Source organism: Mauremys mutica, chromosome 12 (genome assembly GCF_020497125.1).
Source record: "Mauremys mutica isolate MM-2020 ecotype Southern chromosome 12, ASM2049712v1, whole genome shotgun sequence".
NCBI classification, from domain to species: domain Eukaryota; kingdom Metazoa; phylum Chordata; order Testudines; family Geoemydidae; genus Mauremys; species Mauremys mutica.
In genome coordinates, this window is record NC_059083.1 from 907,584 (window position 1) to 933,339 (window position 25,756).

General features: G+C 50.7%; 1 protein-coding gene and 1 long non-coding RNA gene across 2 annotated transcripts; both read left to right on the top strand.

Annotated features, from left to right (window-relative positions):
* The first annotated feature begins 3,314 nt into the window (after positions 1–3,314).
* On the top strand, positions 3,315–4,870 carry LOC123345384. Its single transcript, XR_006572775.1, has 3 exons — positions 3,315–3,438; positions 4,114–4,258; positions 4,769–4,870. It is a non-coding gene; the product is annotated as an uncharacterized LOC123345384 (long non-coding RNA).
* A 10,786-nt stretch (positions 4,871–15,656) lies between these two features.
* Positions 15,657–24,463, top strand: LOC123345372 (killer cell lectin-like receptor subfamily F member 1). The gene is made up of 6 exons (XM_044982170.1): positions 15,657–15,821; positions 17,398–17,496; positions 18,562–18,672; positions 19,987–20,141; positions 20,453–20,565; positions 23,568–24,463. Exons 1-6 carry the CDS (start codon positions 15,746–15,748, stop codon positions 23,689–23,691), a joined length of 678 nt encoding a protein of 225 aa, XP_044838105.1. The 5' UTR covers positions 15,657–15,745; the 3' UTR covers positions 23,692–24,463.
* The last annotated feature ends 1,293 nt before the right edge of the window (positions 24,464–25,756 follow it).

Consider the following 25,756-nt stretch of genomic DNA (forward strand, 5'->3'; position numbering starts at 1 on the left):
ACCAGGAGACTCCCTTCTCCCCCCCCCCAGCCCAGAGGCGCTGTGTGGCACCCTCACAATCCCCTCTCCAATGTTGCCTCTTCCCATTGCCAGGGTCTCTTTTCACCCCCATTTCTACCCCCATCTGTGTGCCCCTCCGTGCCAGGGGCTCTGTGTCCGTCCCCCCCATGTCCCCCTCTCCCATACCACTCTTTCCCCTTCTCATCATCACAGCAGGTGTGCTCCATTCCTCCTCCCCTCACCCCAGGGCAGGTTCTTTGTGCACCACCCCACCCCCCCAGGATTGCAAAGATCAGTGTCCAAAAATGCCCCCAACTGACACAGCGAGGTCTGCCTGAGTTTGCAGAGAGCCTGATCCAGAAGGGCACAGGCAGCTTGTAACAGCAGGCACCTGAGCACTGCTGTGAAGAGCAGGGTGTCCAGGGGAAACCACTAAAACAATCCAGCACAGAGCTCTGCAGGGATGCTAGCAGCTGGCCCTTCTGTCCTCACACAGAGGCCTCTGCAGGGGTTTAAAAAACACCTCCTCTTCCCCCTTTATGGCATGGTGCACATGGAAGAGCAACTGTAGGAGGGATGGGGGTAGGCAAGGTTCCCACTGCTTTGGGTCTTCACTCTGATCAGTGTCTCCCTACCCACTGCAACCTGTTTTTGAGCAGCCTGGGTCCAGTGAAGAAGGTGGGGAATGCAACTCCTGCAGGGGGCTCTGTGCGGGGAGGGATCCACCATGCCAACAGGGGGCCCACAGAGAAATCACTAGAGTGGCACAATTCATTGCTGACGGAGGCTGAGCTGTGCGCCAAGAGCGCATGGCACGTTAAAGGGGCCACCTGCAATATATGTAGGCAGCAGCCTGTCACATGGAAAATGGCCCTGTGTGGGCCTCAGTTTCCCCTTACTTACACCAATGGATATCAGATTTTTCTGGTTTCCCCCCCAGATCAGTGGGGCTCTAGCCACAGGGTTCCCCTTATCAGAGTATTTGAACTCCTCACAATCTTTAATAATAAATAAAATGTAATAATAATAATAATATCTAGCTTGTATCTGGCACTTTTCATAAAGTAGATCTTCTAGCACTTTACAAAAATTATTTGTGCCATTTCACAGATGGGGAAACTGAGGCATGGGGGAGGGGAAAGCAATTTACCTCCCCACACACACACACACACCCAGCAGCAGAGCTTGGAATAGACAGGCTTGAAAGCTCATTTCTCTCCCCAGCAGAAGTTGGTCCAGTAAAAGCTCTCTCACCCACCTTGTAGATCCTTGGACAGATACAGCTACACCACCACTGCTCAAATTCTTCACAGTCACATATGGGTGGCTCACGTTTTCCTGTGACTGGCTGTTCCCGCCACTGATTAGTCACAGGGCTCACTCAGTGGAGATGACTCAGGAAAGTTGTAGGATCAGCACAGGATAAATATTCAGACAGACCGGCCACGTGGTGCCAGAACCAGCGTAGTGCCTGCATGAAACTCAGGGCATGTCTACACAGCAACTAGACACCCGTGGCTGGCCCGGGCCACCTGACTTGGGCTTGCAGGGCTGTTTCATTGCTGTGTAGACATCTGGGCTAAGCCTGGAGTTCAGGATCTGGGACCCTTCCTGGTGGGATGGTCCCAGAGCCCAGAAGTCTACACAAAAATGAAACAGCCCCATAGCCCAAGCCACGAAAGCCCAAGTCAGCTGGCATGGGCCAGCCACGGGTTTTCCCTTGATGTGTAGACGTATACCTACTGGCCTCTGGACCAGCGGCTCTCAGCCTTCCCAGATGACTGCACCCCTTTCAGGAGGCTGATCTGTCTTGCATGCATCCCCCCAAGTTTCACTTCACTTAAAAATTACTCGCTTATGAAATCAGACATAACAATACCAAAGTGTCACAGCCACTGTTACTATGAATTTGCTTCCTTTCTCATCATATAATTATGAATCAATTGGAATATAAATATTGTCCTTACCTGTCTGTGTGTAGTCTATAGAGCAGTGTAAACAAGGCATCGTCTGTCTGAAATTTTAGTTTGCGCTGACTTCGCTGGTGCTTTTTCTGTAGCCTGTTATAAAACTAGGCAAAGATCTAGACGAGTTGATGTGTCCCCTGAAAGACCTCTGCATACCCCCAGGGTACATACATGTACCCCTGGTTGAGAACCAGGGCTCTAGGCAAGCACCAATAATCCCATGGGCTGTGGGATAAGGATTTACATAGACTAAACTACAGGGGGAGATTTTTGGGGTCCAGGACAGCACAGACAGACACACAGCAGTGCAGTCACACAGCATAGTAACAACCTAGCTTCTCTTTCTGAATGCACCTATTTCCTTTATCCTTTTGTTCCCAGCTTCGTTCTCCTGCCATCTGCCACCCACCTAGCCTTCTAGCCGCCCAATTTAGATCTTAACTACAATGCTCCAAATTCTGCACTCAGTCCCAACTGTATTAGCCCCACTAAACTGACTCCGGCATTTTGGCTCAGTGTCTCCTGCTGCCTCATGTTATGCGTTGAATAGATACGGTTTGCAAGCACTGTTCTGTGTTCCCACTTGCCCCCATACCTGCAGGTCTGCCCTGCCTCATGTGAAACTAGCTTGCAAATTAAAATATCCCGAAATCACCTCCCTCCACTGTAAGGAGAGAAGCTGCAGAGGCAGCAGCCTCTGCTCCTTTCCTCACGGAGCAGAAGAGACTAGGAGGACCCAGGGCTGATCCCCCAAGTGGGCAAAGCTGGACCCCCTGTGGCTGCTTGTTTTTTATTTATTACAGCTGGGGAAGAGGCTGATTTCCGGGTCCCTCCCTCGTGCCCAGTGGCCAGGAAACGTGACTAGGGCAGATCTGCTCTGGGAAGTATTTGGGGCAGTTCTCTGGCCTGTGCCATCCTAGATGGTCTCTAGTTATGGAGTCCTGTCTTGAGTGACACTGGCAGCGGGTTTTACACAAGCTATTTCCTAGCTGGCCGCACGCAAGGGAGCAATTACTGGCTGTTCCACTCTTGGCTTTGAGAGGGGAGAGTGGTCTAATGGTTAGAGAAGTGGTTTCACCCGGGGATCTGGCCCATTGACTCCGCTAAAGCGACGGCCACTGTACACCAACCGCTGGGAGGGAATTCAGAGCAGCTGAGGCTCCTCTCGGCCCGGCAGCTTCCCGCGCGTTATGCTGATCGCTGTTAATTTGCTACACGCTGTTCTCTGCTGCTGGCTCCGCCCGCCCTGCCCCGTATCCAATCAGAGGACAGTATGCTAATATCAGCCAATCACCAGGCTTCCAGACAGGCACGGCTAAATCCCGCGTTTTGTTTTTTTTTACCATGCTTAGGTGCTGGCCTGGAATTTGGGTTTGCAGAGCAGATGTGGCTGCTTGTGCCTAGGGAGGGGGAGATGGCTCAGAGGCTCATCTGCAGGGGATGCTACACAGAAAGGGGGGCCTGCCAGCAGGTAAGCTGTGAACTTCTTTTGTAGCAGTGCCTTGAAGCCTCTTTTCCCTATGCCTCCGCCACCCCCCGCTTAGAATGGCTGCTCTGTGTTCAGGGAGGGGGAGAGCTAGGAGGGAGGTGAGGGTCAGAGCTCCCAGGGGTGTGGGTGCTGCCTAAGACCTTCCATCTTCCCAGGAGCAGCCCTGGACCATGCATCTCTCACTCCCAGGCTAGGAGGGAGGTGAGGGTCAGAGCTCCCAGGGGTGTGGGTGCTGCCTAAGACCTTCCATCTTCCCAGGAGCAGCCCTGGACCATGCATCTCTCACTCCCAGGCTTTTCCCTGGCCTCTAAGCCCCAGTGAAAGGCAGGCTCCAAACGTAGGATTTCTCATTCAGCCCCACTAGCCTGCACGGGTGCTTCCCTGCTGGCCAGCAAAGCAGCTTCTTAGTAAGGACTGGACGGAACTAGAACAGAAAACCTCTGCTCTGGGGAGATAGTGGTGGTTAGTGGTTAGTGCTGCGGGAAGGGGGGGTACTGGGAGTCAGGATTGCTGGGTTCTATCCCTGGCTCTGGGCGTGGGGTAGGTTAGGGCAGGAGGAGGGGATACAGATGACTTGGGAAACCATCTTGGTCTGAAAAATGCTGTCCCAGCGTGGGTGGGATCCTGCAATCACGTGCGGTGTGGGACTTCCCACAGAGTACAGTCAGATCGGTGTTTGGTGTGCTGGGGGCACAGCTCTGCACAACTGCTCAGAGGATCGGGACCCAAGTGAGCAAAAGTTACTTATGTGGCCTGGTGTTTGCTGGGCTGGGAGCTCGTACAGCTGCAAATCACCCTGAAGGTGGGTAAAGCTGAAAGGTATCTGCCCCTCTCTCTCTCTCACGCACACGCACCCATCTCCTCCTCCCAAAACACGCTTCCTCTGTCTCTTCTTGCGCTTTCCTTTGCGCATGTGTGTCAGTTTCTCCCGTCCTTGGCTGGGCGTTTTAGAGAAGCTAATGTGTCGGGTCTCGCAAATCCACGGCCTGTCCGCAGATGTGGGTGTGGGATTTACGCTCTTTGCGGATCCGATGTGGATCCGGATTTTTGCATCAGCGCAAGTCTCTACCAGTGAGCTAGGGCTCTGCTGCGGATACCCATAAAATGTGGAACGCGGATCCAAATGTCTGTATCCGCTCAGGGCTCCAATGATCCGTCTCTCTTTCGAGCCAGTCCAGCGTCCGTCTGAACAACCTCCTGGCCTCCAAAACCTGATTCTCTTCCAGCCCATGTGTGTGGGCGGAGGTGGGGGATCCTTCCGGGTTTGCCTTGCAATCCAGCATATTTCAGTGTTTGCCCTCTGTCCCCGTAGGGAGGAGATCCTGTCAGCTGGCACCCGGAGCCAGCCAATGGGGTTGGATTACGCAAGGTCATGACTTGTCTGTACAAGTTCCCGGGAAATACAAGCCTCCAAAGAAAATTTCAGCCATTGTCCCCGTGTGTACGGAAGGGGACAGACGCATTTAGCAGCTGTTACTCGGACCAATGTGGGGACTGATCTTTCTTGAGTCCCTCTGGCTGGCCGCAGGGTGCGGACAGGTGGCAGGTGAGCGGGGGGGGGGAGGGGGGATGGTAGTGGAGGTAAGGGGAGGGGGGACACAGCTGTGCTGGGTTCCTGGGGGATATGGTGGGATCCTTATTTCAGATTGTGGCAGGATAGGGAGGTGGGGGTGGAATTCTCCTGCTGGGGATGCGGGAAGCAGGCTGCTAGGGATGGATGATCCATCCTCCTGCTGCAGGGTAGCAGCTAGAGCAGGGGTGGGCAGACTTTTTTGGCCCGAGGGCCACAGCGGGGTTGCAAAAGTATGGAGGGCCGGGTAGGGAAGGCTCTGCCTCAAACAGCCTGGCCCCCTCCCCACCCACTCCTGCTCCTTGTCCTCTGCCTGCCCCTTCCTGGGACCCTCCACCCCTAACAGCCCTCCTGGTACCCCATCCCCATCCAACCCCTGCTACCAGTCCCTGACTGCCCTGACCCCTAACCACCCCTGGGACCTCGCCCGCCTCCCCCAAACCTCCGCACCATCCAACCACTCCCTGACCACACCCCCTCCCCCCCCGGGATCCCCTGCCCCTTATCCAACCTCACTGGTCCCTTATTGTGCCGGAGCCAGCCACACCACCTGGCAGGGGACAAGTTGGAGGAGGGCGTCTTTCCCTTATTGCTATGGGGAGAAGGCAGGGCTGGAAAATAAGGAGCTGGATCTGTACTTGTGAGTGGGTGGTGGTGGTGGGGAAATGGATCTTCACTGGCAGGCTGGACTGGCCTCTTGCAAGTGGTGGCAGGGTGAGTCATGGTAAAAGTGTGTGTGTGTAATCTAGATTTAAGTGTCCAGATTATAAGGCAGGGGGAGAGCAAGAGGTGAGGGTAAATATGATTAAGAGCCACCAGCACCCCTTACCCCTACCCCACAAAACACCCTCCCTCCCATCTCCTGCATTGGTACCCCACGTTGGCCAATAAAATCAATCAGTGCCTCAGATTGCGTGCGTGTGCACACACACATACTTTTACTGTGAGTCACTTTGCTACTGTGTGTGTGGCGGGAATCTGAGGCAGAGATTGATTTTATTGTCCAACTTGGGGTACCAGGGCAGGAGATGGGGGGGGGTGTTTGTGGGACAGGGCAAGGTGTGCTGGTGGCTCTTAATCATATTTACCCCCACCTCTTGCTCCCCCCACCCCACAATCTGGACTTTGTGGGTCTTTGAAGTGTCGCCTGGGGTGGGGGAGGGTTGCTGAGCACTCTAGATGTGGCTCTCAGCCAGGTGACGAAATGGGACAAGAATCTGGCCCTGCAAATCCTGGCCCTTAATTACCATTGGGTGGAGCTGGCTTGGGATTGCAGCCTCAGATCTCTAGTGGTAGCAGGGCGCATCTCCAGCAGACCCGCCCTCCCCTGCAGCAGCCCCCAGGGATGCTCGGCTGAGGGATGAGTCCATGGGGGAGCCCAGATCTGTCTCCCTTTCCACGGAGCATATTGCACCCATCCCATACCCCAGCATTGCAACTTGCAGTCCTGGGTTCATTATATACCGCTCTGCTGGTGCCCTATAGTTCTTCTAGCCCTGGGCTTCCCTCCTACGTCCGCCAGTGCCCCTCGATCCCAGGCCCCACTGGGATCACCCCACCTAGCTCTGCCAATTCACCTTAATCCTGACCCATGTTCCCACTGCGATTCCAGCCTTTGGCTTCCCACCCTCCTGCTCTGCGGATGCTCCTCTGTCCTCACCTTCAGTCCCCACTTCTTCCTTCAAGCCCTGGGCTCCCCCCGCCCCTGAGCTCTGTAGATACCCACAACTATTCCAGCCCAGAGCTGCCCCACCCCCAGCCGGGGGGTGTGTGGAGGTGGTGGCTGGACCCTGCCCTTCCTCCTCCCCCTCCCCCCACCAGGTTGGCAGCTGGAGCCTGACTGGGGAGCCTGGGCAGCTGAGAGGAGCCATGGACCCTCCACCTGCCTGGGGTGGAGCCAAGAACAGCCCCTGGCCTGTGTCCCTGCCCGTTGGACACCTCCCACCCCAAGGCAGGCGGAGCGTCTGGCTCCCTGCAGGTGCCTGCGTGGCTCTTGCCACGGCTGGGCTATGGCTCCGAGGCCCTGCCCCCTGCTGGAGCCAGGGGGGTAACAATCACACAGGCAGCTGTGGGGAGCCGCGGACACTCCACCGCCTTGGGCAGAGGGTCTGGGGGGTGAAGACACGGGCCAGGGGCTGCTCTCGGGGGGGCCTGCCCCAGGCAGATGGAGGGGCCTGAGCTCTCCAGCCCCACTCTGGCTTGGCCAGGGGTGGGGCCTCTAGGGTAAGAGGGGGCAGGGCCACAGAGGGGGTGGAGGCCCCTGGCCCCCCCGCTTTTGGGAAGATTCTGCCGCCCTTGCCCACAGCTCTGCCAGTGCCCCATAGTCCTGACCTGCAGCCTTCTGCCATCCACGCCTTGAGCCTTAGCTCTGCTCCTGAGCCGGGACCTGCAGCATGCCTGCTTCCTCTCCAGATGAAATCGTTGTCTTCCACAAGAGCAGTTTAGAATCCACTTGTCGCTCATACACTTTTTCCTTCTAGGGCCTGGAGCCTGTCGCCTCTATAACCTGTCTGTGCCTGAAGGCTCCTCTGGGCATGTTGAAATTAACATACCTAAGAATATACCGGTATCTACTTTGTATAAGATGCAAACCACCATCGCGGCCGCCGCCTCTGACTCTGCTTGTCACTCCATCCTGTTGTTAACTAATAAAGGAAAGCGGAACTACTACAACAGCACGTACCGGGGACGGATCTCTCTATCAGACCGGCTCCTCTTTACTGTGAAGAATGCAAGTGAATGGATGGCAGGAGAATACCAAGTCATTACTGACCTTTCTAAAACCTGCACGGCTTGTATCAATCTGACGGTGCCTGGTAAGTTTCCCAGGTGACTTGCCTCGACGTTTATAGCCAGTGGGCAGGGCTTCCCAGACGGGGAGTGGGGCAATTTGCCTCTGGCCTGGCGGTGGTCTGGGTCTTCAGATGGCATTTTGGCGGCGGGAGGCCTTTCAGTGCTGCCGAAGACGCAGAGCGACTGAAGGGGGCCCCCCTCTGCCGAAATGCTGCCGAATATCTGGACCGCCGCCGCAACTCCCCCGCTTTGCCCCAGACCCCCTGAATCCTCTGGGCGGCCCTGCCAGTGGGACTCAGTTCAGTCTCACACACAGCCTCTTTCCTCTCATCCGATGTGCAGAAGTGGATGTCGTTTAGAGCTGCATAGTTCTTCTGGCCTCTCTGTCCCCGAGATCCCTGTAGACAGTTGGGATTGCTTTCTTGGAGGCAGATGAGTCAAGTGGGTAAGGCGTTGGATTGGGCCTTCAAAGACCTGGCTTTCATTCAGAGCTCTGTCCCTGATTTGCTGGGTGACCGTGGGCAAGTTGCCCCCCCTGTGCCTCCATTTCCCTATCTGTAAAATGGGGAAGATATTGACTGCCTCTGCAAAGCACTTGGACATCTATGGATGAGAAGTGCTGAATACTTGCTGTGTTGTTTGACTCCCTCTGGGCCTCTGTTTCTCCTCCCGTGTTTAGGGAGAAAGGAGGGCCTTGTGCTTGGTCTGCCACCTCAGGGGAGACTGGGTCAATTCCAGCTCTGCCACAGACTGTCTGTGTGACCTTGGTCATGTCACTTAGCCACAGATTTGTAAAGATATTTAGGCGTTGCTATGCACAGTGTCGCAGCCCCTAACTGATTTAGGAGCCTAACTCTCTTCCAAAAGGCATTTCAGCACATGGGAGCTGAGATTCTGTCTGTCAATTGAATCTTTTCTCCTAAGTGCCTAAATCCCTTGTGAAAAGAGATGTAGGCTCCTAACTCAGTTAGGCATTGTGACCCTGTGTGCAGCAACACTTAAATATCTTTACAAATCTGTCGGGGGAGGGGGGTGTGTGCGCACCTCTGTCAGGGGATATAGTATCATGGCCACCAATCTGCCTCTGTTTCTTCATCAGGGCCCCTTTATGAACTCTCACAGGTTCCAGTCACTTTCATAGACTATCATGGTTGGAAGGGACCTCAGGAGGTCATCTAGTCCAACCCCCTGCAGGACCAATCCCCAGACAGACTTTTGCCCCAGATCCCTAAACGCCTCCCTCAAAGACTGAACTCTCAATCCTGGGTTTAGCAGGCCAATGCTCAAACCACTGAGCTATCCTTCCACCCAAAATTGTCGAACCACACTTCTCCAGGCTGACAACGGAGTTTGTCCAAATGCAGAATTCAGCAGTCCCAAAACACACAGAGTATTACATCCGTTCCAGCTCGACAGGGCTCCTGATTCCTGGGCTTCCCTAGCTTGCTGCCAGGCTCAACTTTCTTTCAACCAACCCCCCCCTGCCCTCCCCTTTATATTGGAGTCTCCGGATTCCCTTCGGGTGGGATGACTCCCGTGATCAGGGCTGGCTTAGCCCTAAACTCTCCAGCCCAAGAGCAAACTGCCCTGGTACAGGGGATAACGGTGCTTCCCCACCATGGGGGGGGATGTTGGGAGGATAAATGCTTTAAAAGGACTATGAGGTGCACAATACTACGGTGATGGGCAGGAGGGCTAGATCAGAGCTTAGATATTGCGTTACTGCTTCCTGCAAGATGCTGTGGATCGCAGCCTCCCATCACTGTGGAGTCTTTAAATCAAGACTGGACGACTTTCAGGAAAAAAATGCTCTAGCTCCACCACCAGATATGGGCCGGATGCAGGAATCCCTGGGTGAGGTTCGCTGGCCTGGGTTATACAGGAGATTAGATCAGCTGACCTAATAGCGTCTCCTTGCCTTGAAATCTATGCTCTACTGTTTGCCAACAGGTCCTGTCTCATTCCCACCGCCTATATCGGAGACTCCCGCTGCCAGCCCAACTGGAGAGGGAAGTAGCCGAGGGATGCTTTCCAACGGCTCTCCTGAGGGGGGTAAGTGTTAATGACCCGAATCTCTTTACAGGAGCACTTCCCAGCGGGATTGTGCAGAACTGGGTTAGCGCCTGATCATTTTTTACCCAGAACTTGAGGCGTTTGTGTCTTGATCCCAGTGATCACCCGGGGGCTGTCAGATAATTAGAGCCCTGTGAAAAAGAGGTAAACAGTGAGGTGGCAAAATTTACAGATGATACAAAACTACTCAAGATAGTTAAATCCCTGGCAGACTGCAAAGAGCTACAAAAGGATCTCACAAAACTGGGTGACTGGGCAACAAAATGGCAGATGAACTTTTAAATGTTGATAAATGCAAAGTAATGCACACTGGAAAACATAATCCTAACTATACAGATACAATGATGGGGTCTAAATTAGCTGTTACCGCTCAAGAAAGATCTTGGAGTCATTGTGGATAGTTCTCTGAAATCATTCACTCAGTGTGCAGCGGCAGTCACAAAAGCAAACAGAATGTTGAATCATCAAGAAAGGGATAGATAATAAGACAGAAAATATCATATTGCCTCTCTACAATTCCATGGTACGCCAACACCTTGAATACTGTGTGCAGATGTGGTCGCCCCATCTCAAAAAGATATATTGGAACTGGAAAAGGTTCAGAAAAGGGCAACAAAAATGATTAGAGTATAGAATGGCTTCTGTATGAGGAGAGATTAATAAAACTGGGACTTTTCAGTTTGGAAAAGCGGTGCCTAAGGGGGGATATGATAGAGGTCTATAAAACCATGAGTGGTGTGGAGAAAGTAAGTAACACTGCCTTATTTACTACTTCTCATAATACAAGAACAAAGGGCGGCCAAATGAAATTAATAGGTAGCAGGTTTAAAACAAACATAAGAATGTATTTTTTCACATAATGCACTGTTAACCTCTGGAACTCCTTGCCAGAGGGTGTTGTGAAGGCCAATACTATACCGGGGCTCAAAAGGGAGTTAGCTAGATGCTCAGCCTCTGTCCCCCCCCCCTTTTTGCACCTACCTCTAGGGGCTGTGTTTTCAAACTCTCCCCACAGCCATGAGGGCTAGAAACCTTCACTGAGAAAACCCAAGTGAAAGCAGAGAGTCTCTAATCACAGGACTCCAGGAGCAGGGGCTTTAAGGAAAGCACCAAACCTCATGAGAGGCAGCAACACAGGATTACCCTCACTCTAGTCTGAGTGACTTTAATTACCATGTATTATTTGCCTTGGGTTAATAGCCAGGACCCCAGAGTGTTAGGTGCTGTACAAACACAGATCTTTGTAGCAGAGGCCAGCTTGTTCTCAATAAGGCTCGTTCTAAAGTACTTATCTGGCCCCCGTCATGTTAGTATCTGAGCACCTTGGATTCAGCATCACAAAATTCCCTGCAATAGGGCAGTGCTATTATCCACACTGGAGAGGGGGAATTGAGGCTCAGAGAGAGACTTACTAGTAGAGCAGAAAATTGAACCCTTGTCTCCCAAGTCCTAGGCGAGGGCTCTAACTCTGGGCAACCCGTCTTCTCTTAATCCAGCTGTGTCTAAACTGACTCTTATCCTTGGCTTTCTTTCCAGAGCCAAGAAGCCACTATGGCGTGTGGATATCATTGGGGTTCATCACTGCTTTGTTTACTGCTACTGCACTTTGTCTGCTGGAAACATGGGAGAGAAGGACCGGGTACCCGTCATGGTTGTGAAGAGGAAGGGATCTCGGACTCAGCAGATACCTGTTTACATGCTGGCCTGTGTCTCACATTGGCACGAGGCTGGAACCTGAGATGGAGAGGCTGGTGAGGAGATCCCACTGAATGGAGAGGTGGTACAGCCATGGGAACTGAGCTGGCTGCCCCAATGTCGCCGAGAGGCAACACTTTAATAGCGTTGAATGGCTGAGGTGCAGGCGCCTCCTGTGTGTATGTTGACCAGCTGCGATCATTGCACTAGCCTGGATGTGACTTCTCCCCATGTGAGGCCAGGGATGCCCTTGCACTTAAGGCTCTGGTCTGGGACACCTGGGTCTTCCACCAACCCCCTGTCTATGGGTGAGTCTCTCAGGGCTGAATATTCAAGAGCTCAGACTGTGAGTGGGTGTTAATCCGAAGGCTCATGCTGTTGCCTAACTGGGAATTGAGCTACTCTGAAAATCTGGCCTTCTACTGTCCTGTGCCTTAGTTTCCCATCTTTACAATGAAATACTCCTCCATGTAGCTTGTAAGGCTACGAATCTGTGATGGAGCTCACAGACACTGAGATTCTTTTTTTAAAAAAAGAGCCCTCCACGACTTCTTGAAAATACCAGTAATTCAACCCCAGGCAGCAGGGTTTGGGCATCCATGATTTATTTATTCCCCATGTCCTGTCGCAGGAGTTCTCATAAAAATACCTGTGCCAAAATTGTAGCCTTGATCATAAGTAAATGTGATTGTTTGTTTTTTCTGTTTTTACTTATTGTATTTAGCTCTGTACCAGTCCCTTTTTGTCTGTGACCAGATTTCTATTTAGACTATAAGCTATACAGCAGATGGAGTGTGTCTCATTTATCTTTGCACAGGGGCCACTGATCTCTGCTGAAGACTTGATGCAACTGTAATACAGACAATAATAAAATCACATCTGTCTGAATATTTTTTTTAACCTATCGTGCATCTTCCTGGCTTCTTGAGAAGCTCCAACCCTCTGTGGAGCGAGCATTGGCTCTAGCTCTCTGGGGTCTCCAATGCAAACCTCTCCCCTAGATTCAGTCAGCCTCCTGCCCCCTTTCTTTTATTTGGTGATAGGACACTGGCCTAGCAAGGCTAGTACAATATTCCAGTGTCCTATAGCCAAATGGCTTTCATGGCTATTGGGCAGCATGTGCTCAAATGTCTCCTGGTCACTAGGTGTCAGTATTACCGGCTTTTACTTGGTTAAGTGAGAGTGAAGCCGAGTTTTCTCTGGCTGCTATTGTAAAGCAAGTCCTACCACCAGAGTGTAAAGTGACTGGCATTTAATTCATGCCCCAATCCCCAGCGCTAGAAGCTCAAGCCTGTCCTTGCATGAGCATGCTCTGCTGGCATTCCCACCATAGGGAGTCTCGCTCATTCACACCAGGACCAAATTTGGTTTGTTATAGCATGTCCTTACCAGAGCACCCCCTTGTGAGTCCCTGGGCTTCTCCACCCACCCTCCTGTGCAGTTGTGGGGTGCTCTATGCCTAAAGCCAGCATGAAGCAACAGAAACTTAACTCACTCTCCCTGAGAAGAGGTTCAGTCTCAGAGCTGTTCACTCTGCCTGCAGGTGAGCAGGGCTCTTCCTTTTAAAACATCTCCCTCTGGCTGTCTCAGTTTGGACTGACTTCATTACCCCCTTCAAACCCCTTCTGTCCCAATGCACAGTCCCCAGAGGCTAGGAAATCCAGCATCAAACTTGTTACATTGCAGGGATTCAAATAACCCCTGGTATAAGTCTATCAACCAATTAATTAGCTCAGTTGACATGTTCATCCTTTGCACCAGGCTGTTGCCCTCAGTGGGGTTACAGGGGGGATGGAGATGGTCCCAGATCAATCGTGTGTTTCTATAACACCCCTGTCCGGGGGAGCTGGGCTACCAGGAAGCTGGTGGGGAGAGGAGAGACAGACTTCCCTGGGACTGGCGGATTGGGGTATCCGGCTTCTGTGCATGGCCACTGGATGATAGGCCGACGTTGGCACATCTCTCTGGATCCAAGTGTTCAAGCCTCCCAAGCAAGGGAGCAAACTCCACTGCAGACAGATGAGTTGGGCCCCGCTCCAGGCAGGAAGCTGCAGTGTTGTCCTCTACCCCCCACCCCCATTGCTGTTTACACAGGAAGGATGGGCTGTGCCCAAAGTGAACCAGCAGGAGAAGGCCAGCCAATCAGTGCTGGCTTGAAGGTGAGCAAATGGAAAACAGGCTTCCCACACATCAGCAATGGCTGACCCACAGGAAGCTGGCTTCATCGCAGCTGCCCTGTGATCCCTCACTGTGGTTGGCAGCAGTGGGTGGTAATGCAGATATGATCAAACTGAAGTGTGTGAAACACATGCAGTGTGAGCAGAGGGTAAAAAACCTGCGGGGGGGGGGGGAGGGAGATATGATAGAGGTCTATAAAATCATGACTGGTCCGGAGAAGTGACTGAGGAAGTGTTATTTACCCCTTCACATAACACAAGAACTAGGGCTCACCTGGTGAAGCGAATAGGCAGCAGGTTTAAAACAAAAGGAAGTAATTCACCCAACGCACAGTCAACCGGTGCAACTCAGTGCCAGGGATGTGGTGGAGGCCGGAAGTATAACAGGGTTCAAAATGAATTAAACTAGGAGTGAAAGTAGATGCCAAGACTTACCGGTGCACCCTGCATGGGGCCCAGCAGCCTTACCACTGATGATGGGGGGGGGGGGGGGGGAAGCAGAAAGACCCAGACCCAGCCCCCTCCACTCTACCAGCTCCCAGCTGCGACATTCCACTTCCTGCCACTGCCGGTGAGTGCCGGGGCCGGGAAGCGGCTGGGGCTGGGTTGCCCCTCTTCCTACTGCTGCTAGTCAGTGCAGGGATGGGCTCGACCCCTGTTCCCAGCTGGAAGCAGGTCCCCCACTAGCCCCCCGGGCTGCCCTGGGCTCCACAGGGGCCCCCAAAGCTGGGGTCTGGGGCAGCTGCCCCTTTTTCTTTCCCCCCCCCCCCATCGGCACTCTGCCGGTAGGTTCTGACAATGCCACTGACGGTAGGGAGCCAAAAGTCGGCTGTGTGCGTGCAGGCCATGTGCTGGCTCATACCGGAGTGCTACACTGGCCCACTTTCACCTCTGGCTCCATCAATGGCCATTAGCCAAGATGGCTGAGGATATAACCCCCCTGGTCTGGGTGTCCCTAGCCTCTGCCTGCCAGAAGCAGGGACAGGATGACAGGAGATGGATCACTCAATAAATTGCCCTGTTATGTTCACTCCCTCTGAAGCATCTGACAGTGAGCACTGTCAGAGACGGGATACTGGGCTAGATGGACCATTGGGTTGAGTCAGTATGACCGTTCTTATCAGCTAGTTCTTATCAAGGTCTCCTCCCCACAAACTGCTCTGAACCTGATCCCCACCTGGTATAAATCGCCTATAACTCTACTGGCATCAATGGGGCAGATCTCAAGCTGGTGTCAATCGGCTGTCACTACATTGGTGTCAATCATCCATAGCTCCACTGGAGTCAATGTGCCCAGATCCCCAGCAGGAGTCAATAGTCTGTCACTCAACTGGTGTCAATGTGCCAAGATCCCCAACAGGTGTCAATCGTCCATAGCTCCATTGGAGTCAATGTGCCCAGATCCCCAGCAGGTGTCAATTGTCCATAGCTCCATTGGAGTCAATGGCCCCAGATCCCCAGCAGGTGTCAATCGTCCATAGCTCCATTGGAGTCAATGGGCCCAGATTCCCAGCAGGTGTCAATCATCTGTCACACAATTGGCGTCAGTGGGCCCAGATCCTCAGCAGGGGTCAATGGGCCGTAGCTCCACTGGAGTCCATGTGACGAGATTCTTGGCTGGGGTGAATCGACTCTAGCTCTGTTGGAGTCAATGGGGCAGACTCCCAGCACGTGTCAGTCAGTATACAGCTCTACTGAATTCAGCAGAGCTACGCTGCCTTATTCCCAAAGAACATCTGGCCCCCGAGGTCGGGAATATGGCCATGTGACACCTGCCCATACCTCCTTAGCATCTGGCTCCACTGTCATGCCTGGATCCATCAGACACCAGCATTTCTGCATGTTGTGGTTTCACACCTGATTCTTGGGGAGGAGCCAGTACTTCCTCTATAGGCTTGTGGGGACCAGCCGGAATCCACAGGCTTCTCTTCTTATTCTTCAATCCTCTGTTAGAAACCAAACCCGACACAGGCATCAGAAGATGGAGGATGAAAATGGTTACGCTATCATGACGAAGAGGATAATCTCAACCCAGCCATCTCAGCACCGGAGCCAAGGTACTGCTCTATAAACCAATCTACACTGTCCACTCGGTAAGGGCGTCTGCCCTTTAGGTTTCAGTGAGGGCACAACCAAAGGTTATTGAAACCTTTGAAACAGGTTTTCCTTGGGAAAAAATGGCCTTTTTTGCCCCGCTTCAAACATGGAATTTTTTGCAAAAATATTTTGATTTTTTTCCCCAAACTCCTGCAGTTTAAAAAAAGGGATCAGAAATGTGAAGACAAAAAATGTTTTTTGCCTGTTTGTTGTTCTGCAAAATCTCTTTCAGTCCCAATTTCAGATCAGCAGAGTCGGACAGAGGGCTTTGGTTCAAAACAGAAAAGTGCCATTTAAAAAGAAAAGAGGTTAACATTCTCAACCACAGTTGAGTGATTTTATGACTTTTTTTAAATGATCAATTTCCTCTTTTTGTTTCTCAGGCTCTGATCGGAACTCAACATTATTATCAGCAAAGAGCAGAGCTAGAGTAGGAATCCACCCCACGCCCTTTGTAGTGAAGACTGATGCAAAGAAAGATATTTAGCTTCTCAGAAATGTCCTTATCTTCCTTAAAATCACGGTTATCCAGCAGACTAACTTATTCTTGCAGAGATTGTTCCTGCTTCTGCTCTATTTAAAGCATCTTGTTGATTTGACACTGTTAGTGCTTTGCTTTTCAAACGCCACTTTGGCCCTTTTTAGTTCCCTTTCATAAACACTCATGAAAAACTCATCCACATTTTCTGACATGGCTGCAACATTTTTTTTCAACAGCTCCAAGAGGGAGTGAACAAGTGTTTTTCTGACAGCGCTTTCGATGGTATAAAATTATTGTGGCGGCTGTTCAGAATAGCGCCACAGAGACCAGTAAAGGAGACTGGTCAGGGAGCTGGGTAAGCATCAGAGCTCTTGGCATCCAGACTGGTTGCTATAGCGATGGGGTTCTTATACCACCTTTGACTGCATCTGGTACTGGTCCCTATCCGAGACAGGAGACTGTATAAGATGGACCCATGCTCTGATCCAGTGTGACAACACCTACACTCCTGCTGCTTAATTGTATTGTCTGCTGATTCTCTTGACAGTAATTGGAAAAAAAGTTGTTAAGAACTGTTGGCTGGCCTGGCCTGAAATAGCAGTATATCTCTCTAGCGTGCCATGGTGTACTGGGTAGGGTAAAAGCCAGGGGACCTGGGTTAGGTCCCTGCTTGTGAACTTGGTCAAGCCTCTGTGCCTCTTTTTCCCCTTTGTCTGTCTAGTCTAATTATAGAAGGTGATCCTCTGGGCAGGGCCTGTTTCTCCCTGTGTGTCTGTGCAGCGCCCGGCACAATGGAACCCTGATCTCAGCTGGGCCTTCTAGGTGCTACTGTATTACTTCTATTAATTGTGTAACCCAACTCCTACCCCAAAGATCTTACACTGCGATGGTCGCGCTAACCCTGCAAGTGAGGCCAACAAAACTTTAGGTGTGGAAATTGCAGGGAATGGACCAAGATTAGTACAACAATCCGGTTGGTAGGTTTAGCAGGAAATCCCTCCATGGCTACTTTTATCCTTCACTGAAACGGTTTCCCCACGTTTGAATTTTTACAGGCTCTCCTCCCGTCTTCGACGGTTATAAAGTTGCTGTGGGAGTTCTAGGGGCTGTGTGTGTCCTCCTGGTGTTGGCTGTGATTGCTCAGCATGTCTGGGGTAAGTATCTGGCACAGGCGCTGGCTTCCTCCAGGCCCTGGGGATGTTTAACCCACAGCTCTACCCTTTAGACGTCCTCTGGGACCCCACCTGTCCCCCACTGTCAGAGACAGATACTGGGCTAGATGGGTCATTGGTCTGACTCAATATGGCAGCTCTTATGTCTGTAACCCTTCTACCTCGGTGCCTATTGCAAGTGCAGGAACCGGGTAAGTGAGAATCAGGCCTCTTGCCTACAGTGGCAATTTTCTTCAATTCTCCCACCAGCTATGGTTCATCTTCTCCAGTGGGGGCATGAATGGGGCTGTTCCCACCATGTTCTCCAGACCAGCTCACCTCCATGGGTCTGACTCGATACAGCTCATGAAGCAGGCTTTAGCCCACGAAAGCTTATGCCCCCAAAAATGTGTTCGTTTTTAAGGTGCCACAAGGACTCGTTGTTTTTGCGGATACAGTCTAACATGGCTACCCCTCTGAAACCTGTCTCCATGGGTCTGGTTCCCTGCTGCCCAGCCATTCACTCCAGTGGGAAAACAAGCGCAAAGTGTTACTAAATGCACCAGCTTGCCTTTTTTTTTTTTTTGTCCAATTTTTTTGTTAATTGAACTTTTTTTTTTTTTTTACAAAGGCTTTGGCTAAACTTTTTAAATTTCCTGGGGTTTTTAACTAAACATTTGAAAATATTTTTCCCATTCTTTCCCCTTTTTTCCTTCCCTCAGCCCTTTTTAATGAGAAAATGGAGGAGGGGAAAAAGAAGGGGAAAGGGAAACAGAAGTGAAAAACTGGTTTGGGTTGTGGGGTTTTTTTTGGTATTTAATTGAAAAAAATAATTTAAAAAAAGCACAGACAATACGATGGTATTTACTCGCTCTGCTACCAGAGCAGATGGCGGCAATCTGCACTAGTGTAAATGACACCACAAGGTGCAGGACAATGGGGAACTGGGCCCAGATTCATTCCCCTTCTCTCTTCCCTGCCCATGGTGCTATGAAATGTGACCTAACTCCTTATGGTGTGTAAGGAAGCTCTTTCCTAACCTCCCTCTGCACTGGTGCTTTTTGGAAGGTTTCCAGGCTGGACAGGCCAGTTGCAGCGGCAAATGCGACATCCAGCAGGAGGCCTTCATATCTCGTCTCAGGCAGAGTCTGTGTGACCCAGCCCGGAGCGGCCCTGCAGGTAATCTCAGCTCAGGCTGTCTCTGAACTGATTTCCATGCCGGGCTCGGAGTCTGGGAAATACCTGAGCTGGGGAATCTTGGGAGCCAGGGGGGACGTGGAATGACTATGGACATTCAACATCTGCTGGAAAAGCTCACTGCTCACATGCCAGAGTGGGACACAGCAAAGCTGGGTACAACGCCTGGCTCTGTCTCAGACTCCCTGTCTGAGCCTGGGCAAATCACTGCATCTCTCGGGTCTCAGTTTCCCCTTCTGTACAATATGGATATTGATCGTTTCTTTGGATGTTTTCTCTATTTAGACTGAGCTTTTGGGGTAGAGACTGTCACTATGTCCATTAGAGTAGCACATGGAGGCCCAGACAGTCCCTGCCCCAGCTGAGATCAGGGCCCCGCTGTGACGGGTGCTGCACAGACACACACTAACAGACAGTCCCTGCCTGGCAGAGTTTGCAACCTAAACAGGGCAGGAGGGGAACCAGAAGTGACTTGCCCAAGGTCACCCAGCAGCTCAGTGGCAGAACTCAAGATCTCTTGAGTAGCAGTCAAGTTCCCCTAAATAAAGGCAGCGTGGCCTTTAGGTGTTACTAAAATGCAGATAACAAAAATACCCTTTGCGGGTGGGGACTGTCGTCTTGTGCCGTGTTTGTTTAGTGCCCAGCTCGGGCTACTGCAATACAACTAACCAATTCAATAACAATCCTATATTCAGCAGAGACCTGCGACGTACCCAGACCCCCCAGTACTCACCTGTGTTAATGGCAGCAGTGACCTCTAGTGGTCACATGGGGGTAGTTCTCACTCTACAGCTCACCCCGCACCGTAATTAGAGCCAGCAAACACTCTGAGATTCAACTTTAGGGTGACCAGACAGCAAATGTGAAAAATCAGGATGGGAATGGGAAGGTAATAGGAGCCTATATAAGAAAAAGACCCTAAAATCGGGACGTCTGGTCACCCTATTCAACTTCCAGGGTCAAACTTCATTTTCTTGGTCTGTGACAAATATTTATTATATCATATGGGGTCGGTGCGTGCAGGGAGTTTGAGTGAAATCCCTGCAGCTCTTTCTGAGTTATGAGAAAAGGGGAGAAATAAATTTCTCTCCCTCCCCCCCCCCCCCATGGCAAAATCGGATAGTAATTTATGTTGCTCTAGGGCAAGATCCGGAGCTGGTGTAAATTGATGTGCTCCATGCTGACCAACACCAGCTGGGAATCTGGCCCCTAGCGCCCACTGAGGGCTAGGGCTTTTGAATGGCTTGGGAAAAAAATATTGGCTTTATGTGAGTTCGTCTCTGTTTCTTCTTCCAGTGGGAGCCAGGTGCGCACTCTGCCCCAAGGACTGGCAGGCGCACAAGGGAAAGTGCTACTGGGATTCTAAAAGGAGCCAGATTTGGAATGCGAGCCAGAAGGACTGTGAATTGAGGAATTCACAAATGCTCGTGATCCAGGACCAAGAGGAGATGGTAAAGTGAAATACACAAGGCCAGTTCTCCAGCTGGTGTGAATTAATGTAGTGCCACTAATTTTGTACTCCTTTACCACTCAGCAACTCTCAGGGAAACAGGTCTATTCTTCAGTACCACTGAAGCTCTCCAGTGAGAGGGTATCATGCAGTGTGCTGGCCTCATTGGGTCAGAATTCATTTTCCTTGCATGTTTTGGGTCTCTGATAGATCTCCTGGTGAGGTGGGGGTGGCAGGGGGTGTGTGTGTCTCTGTATATGCAGGGAGTGTAAGACTGTGTGAGAGTCACCCAGCTGCTTGCTTTACACCCAGGATTTCATAAACACTATCACAGACGGTACAAACCACATCTGGATCGGCCTGAACAACACATCCCACACTGGAAACTGGACCTGGGTGGACGGCTCCCCTTTAAATCAAACATTGTGAGTGTTGCCTGCAGATTCACTGTGGCTAAGTTATATTTTTCCTCTGCATTTGTTGATTTGTTAGGAAGGAACAATCAGTTGCACACATACAAAATGGGAAATGACTGCCTAGGAAGGAGCACTGTGGAAAGGGATGTTGGGGTCATAGTCAATCACAAGCTAAATATGAGTCAACAGTGTAACACTGTTGCAAAAAACGAGAACATCCTTCTGGGATGTATTAGCAGGATTGTTGTAAGCAAATCACGAGAAGTAATTCTTCTGCTCTACTCCGTGCCGATTAGGCCTCAACTGGAGTATTGTGTCCAGTTCTGGGTGCCACATTTCAGGAAAGATGTGGACAAAGTCCAGAGAAGAGCATCATTAAAGGTCTAGAAAACATGATCTATGAGGGAGGATTGAAAATATTGGGTTTGTTTAATCTGGAGAATAGAAGACTGAGAGGTGATATCTGTTTTCAAGTATATAAAAGATTGTTACAAGGAGAAACAGAGAACTATTGTTTTCCTTTACCTTTGAGGATAGGACAAGAAGCAGTGGTCTTAAATTTCAGCAAGGGATGTTTAAGTTGGACATTATGAAAAACTTCCTAACTGTCAGGGTGGTTAAGCACTGGAATAAATTGCCTAGGGAGGTTGTGGAGACTTTGTCATTGGAGGTTTTTAAGAGCAGGTCAGACAAACACCTGTCAGGGATGATCTAGATAATAGTCCTGCCACGAGTGCAGGGGGCTGGGCTAGACGACCTCTCGAGGTCCCTTCCAGTTCTATGATTTGCTCATTCTGAAGTTTGCACATTTGGGCTCAGATTCCACAGAGCTGTAGTGCAGGGCTGTGCGTGTTTGGAAAGGAATCTCTCCTAGCATCCCAGCAGGGGCTCAGGTTTCATGGACGACTTGGTCGTAGCTGTGATTCAAATGTTCTTAAATCAACCATCTGCTCTGCAACTGGGCTATAAATCAGGGCTCCTTTGTTTCTCCTTTGGCTCCTACTGATTCCAGGGCCTTGGATTAGCCCATCTGGGTTCTAGTCCCAACTCTGGGAGACAGCAAGGTCTGATAATAAAACAAGGAGAGGATTAGGAATTAAGAGCCCTGATTTCTAGTCCCAGGCTGAGTAAACCTCTTCACCCCATTGTGCCTCAGTTTCCCCATCTTCATAGAGTCCAAGGCCAGAAGGGACCACCAGTGTAATCATATAATCTGACCTGCTATATAAACACAAGCCAGAGAACTGCCCCCAAAATAAACCCCAGAGCAGATATTTTAGAAACACATCCACTCAATTTAAAAATGGTCAGAGATGGAGAGTCCACCATGAACCTTGAGTTATTCTACCAGTGGTTAATTACCCTCACTGTTAACAAATGTATGCCTTATTTCCAGATTAAATTTGTCTCACTTCAACTTCCAGCCACTGGGTTGTGTTAGACCTTCCTCTGCTAGATTGAAGAACGCGTTATTAAACATTTGTTCCCCATGTAGGTATCAAGTCACCTCTTCACCTTTTCTTTGGTTAGCTGAAGAGATAGCAGTGTAGCCTTGTATTTTATTTTGAGTAAGTTTTGTAATGTGGTATTATGCCACTGTGCGTTCAGATGTGGTCCCTACAGTTTCGATGGAGTGAAAGTCACCTCTGCTACTTGCTACAGATTTAGAGTCTCTAGGAACGAATAAAGACCAAGGGCAGTGACCACACAGACATTCATTCACAAGTACAAAGTGTCTCTGTTTTACAAATTTTATGAAGGTTATGAAGATCCCTGCATATAGAAATTCTACACAGACATATGCACAAGTTACAAATATACTCACAACCTTAACAGTAGTGTTAGGGACTGATGGGTCTCACATGGATTGCCCATCAACCGAGGGATGGTTCCTGCTGGAGTTTCCCATAAGGAGCTCAATTTTCCTGCTCTGGGCATCTTCCTTATGTGATTCGATCTATACCTACATTCTGTGCATGCCCATAAAAGTGTCAACCCTCTTTTTCCTTATTGGTCTGATGTCCTCTAGAAACATACAGTACCCCGCTTTCTATAGGTCGTGTAGGTTCTCTCTATTCTCACTAGCATTGATGCACAACCTGTGTCCTGTGGTTAAGATACATGTTGGAAACAGATGTGCCTTTACAGCATTTTTATGATTTAAAATTAATCTTCCAGCTAGATTTTCACAATGACACCACTTGATACCACTTTTTCCATAATCTTAGGACATTGGGTTGTTCTTCGGTCACTTGCTTATGTCAGCATTTCTTTACACCAACAGCTAAGCTAAAATCTTGCAGGCCTCAGCCTGCAGCTGTGTGTTTCAGCCCTTGTTACTTAAATACCGAATACATAATTAACCCTTCCAGATACTAATCATTCTTATCCTACCACTTAACTCTATTGAGCATACAATGATTATATACGACATAACCTGCTAGTTGATTATAACCATAGAAGAAATGAGCAATAAACTAATACCATTGGCTACAGAAGCTTTATAATGATCAACGCAAGGAGTGCAAACTTTCATTGAATTCAATGAGAGTTAGGAGCTGAAATACCTTTGTGGATCTGGGCATCCGTGTTGTTAAACTGGTAGTGAGCAAGAGAGGAATCGGCCACAAGAAGAAAGCAGAAGTGAAATGATCCTGGCAAAGCTCCCAGTGACTTCAAGGGGGGCCAGGATCTCCCCGGAGGCTTGTGGGGCCCTAATAATGGGGAGTGGTTATCAGAATGGGGGAAGACGGATGTTGAGACAGCCTAACTCAGTTCCTGTCCTGGGAGGTTTTGCTGTGATGGCTGACAGCCCGGGGACTGAACTGGGGACCTTCAGAGCTAAAAGCAAGAGCTGTTACAGCTTGAGATAAGGAGCCAGCCCATGAGATTAGTAGAGGCACTCAGCCATGGGTTACACTATCATCAAGGCCCCTATCCCAACGTCCCATCACTGCGAAAGGAGGGTCTCTCTAATCCATCTATCACTACCTTTCTCCTTCGCTCTGCAGGTTCCCGGTCTCGGGTCCTGTTGCATCCAACAGCTGCGGGGTGGTAAAGGGGAACCGGATCAACTCGGAAACCTGCAGCGCCGAATTCAAGTGGATTTGCCAGAAAGACGCTGTCACGGTGTGAAGAAATGAGAACGTCAGTGCCCAGGAAAGCGCTCCTGCCCCATGAGGATGAATTCAAAGGTCTTTATATAGAGACTCTGCCCTCTTCCTCTAAGCTGATGCGGCGCAACAGTTGCCAAAATAAGGGAATTTGAGTCCTTGATCTAGTCCCTTTGTTCCCTAGTGCTGCTGGGAGCAGTGTGTGTGTGTGTGTCTGTCTGTGTGCATGTGTCTGTGTGCGGATGCCCAGTGGCTAGAGAGGAAACCAGGAAAGGTGTATTCTATTCCTGGCTTGGTCACGTGACCTGGAGCAAATCCCTTTCTTGTGCCGTGCCTCAGTTTCTCCACCTATACAATGTTGTAATGACACTGAACTCTGTGATGTGCTTTGAGAGCTCTGGGGGCAAAATGATTAGATGGGAGTCCCGAGCTCGCACGCCTTAGGACGAGCAAGTGATGGTGGATGTACTGGCTGTGTCTACACCACATCTGGGAGCGAGCGGCCCAGAAGAGGGTCCATGGACTTATGCTAAAAATAGCTCTGTAGATGGTGCAGTTGGGGCTGGGGTTGGGGCTGCAGCGAAGATGAGACTATTTTTAGCATGTTTGTGTACCCAAGCTGAGACTCTCACTCCCCGCTGCACTGTGGACATACCCTCAGGAAGCCCCTGCTCCCCGGCAGGAGCGCTGGGGGGAGCGAGGGGCACTGCAGGCTGAAGGGGTGGAGAGAGGCCCCAACAGTGCCACTAATCCCTAATTTGCCTGTTTCTGGGGACTGGAGGAATGCAAGGAGTCGCTGGTGCCCAGCCTACACAAGCTATGAAGGGCATGATGGCCCCAGTAGCCATATAGATTAAAAAAAGCCCCACTCCTTAACCCAGTACCTACAGCAAAGCTTGGCAGTCTTCAAGTTGTAATTTCCATGCATAACACTGGTTTCGTTTTAAGCATTTTTTTTTCTATTTGTGTCTATTTAAATGTTCATATTTCTGGAAAGTTGGGGGAGGTTCAGCCAATGAGAGGGCCTGACAATCATTAATGACAGTAGATGTTAAGATTCAAGAAGTTAAAGCTTTCTCTGACTGTTAAACACAAATTATAAATTTTACGTATGGGATGCTGACAAAATAAACAGCCTGCGTGTGTTCTCAAGCCGCATTTGTTTGTCTTCGCCTCAGGGCCGCCCAAAGGATTCAGGGGGCCTGGGGCAAAGCAATTTTGGGGGCCCCTTCCATAAAAAAAAGCTGTAATACTATAGAATAATATATTCTTGTGGGCAGTGGCGTAGGCAGGTTCTAACAGCAGGGGGAACGAACACACAAAAAAAGGCTCCACTCAACATATCAAATTACTAATTACATCCACTCCCTCCCACTTCTTGCCCCCCTCAGAACCCCCAACATCCCCCCACTCCTTGTCCCCTGACTGTCCCCTCCTGGGACCCTTGTCCCTAACTGCCCCCCTAGGACCCTACCTCCTACCTGTCCCCCGACTGCCATGACCCTTATCCACACCCCTGCCCCCAGACAGACTGCCAGGACTCCCACGCCCCATCAAACCCCTCCCCGCCCCCTGACAAGACCCCCAATATACACCAAGACACATCCCTTAAACCAAAGTGTGTGTGGGGGGGGGGGGGGGGGGCGAGGAACCACACACAGCTCCTGCCATTGAGGGTACATGGGTAGCTGCTTCTGCCCTAGCACCGGGATTTAATGTTTAGCCAGAAGCCTTTGCGAGCAGGCGGAGGGATACTGCTAGCGAAGGGAGCGTTTGATTTTAGAGTCTGATCCCAACAGACCTAGCAGAGACCACAACAATAGTACTGCCTCTGCCATCCCAGCACAGAGCCCATAAACAAGAGAGGCAGAGACGTGCTTAATCCAGTGCATGGGGTGGAGAGGGAGCACAGACAAGGGACGGGGCATGGAGAAAAACCACAGAGGGGGAGAGAAGAAGAAAGTGAGGCAGGAGGAGAAGCCAGGCGGCTGGGTCTCTGGAGGGAAGGCCTGGGTGTGAGGGTGGGTTCGGATGCAGCATGTTGCAAACACAAGGGAAAGAAGCAGGGAAGGGATTGCAGAGGACAA

Bases quoted from the DNA above. Each gene is read 5' to 3' on its own strand.
- LOC123345372 (XM_044982170.1), top strand. From the start codon at position 15,746: ATGGAGGATGAAAATGGTTACGCTATCATGACGAAGAGGATAATCTCA. The intron at 17,497-18,561 runs GTAAGTATCTGG...GCTTTTTGGAAG, and splicing joins GATTGCTCAGCATGTCTGGG to GTTTCCAGGCTGGACAGGCC. The intron at 18,673-19,986 runs GTAATCTCAGCT...TTCTTCTTCCAG, and splicing joins AGCCCGGAGCGGCCCTGCAG to TGGGAGCCAGGTGCGCACTC.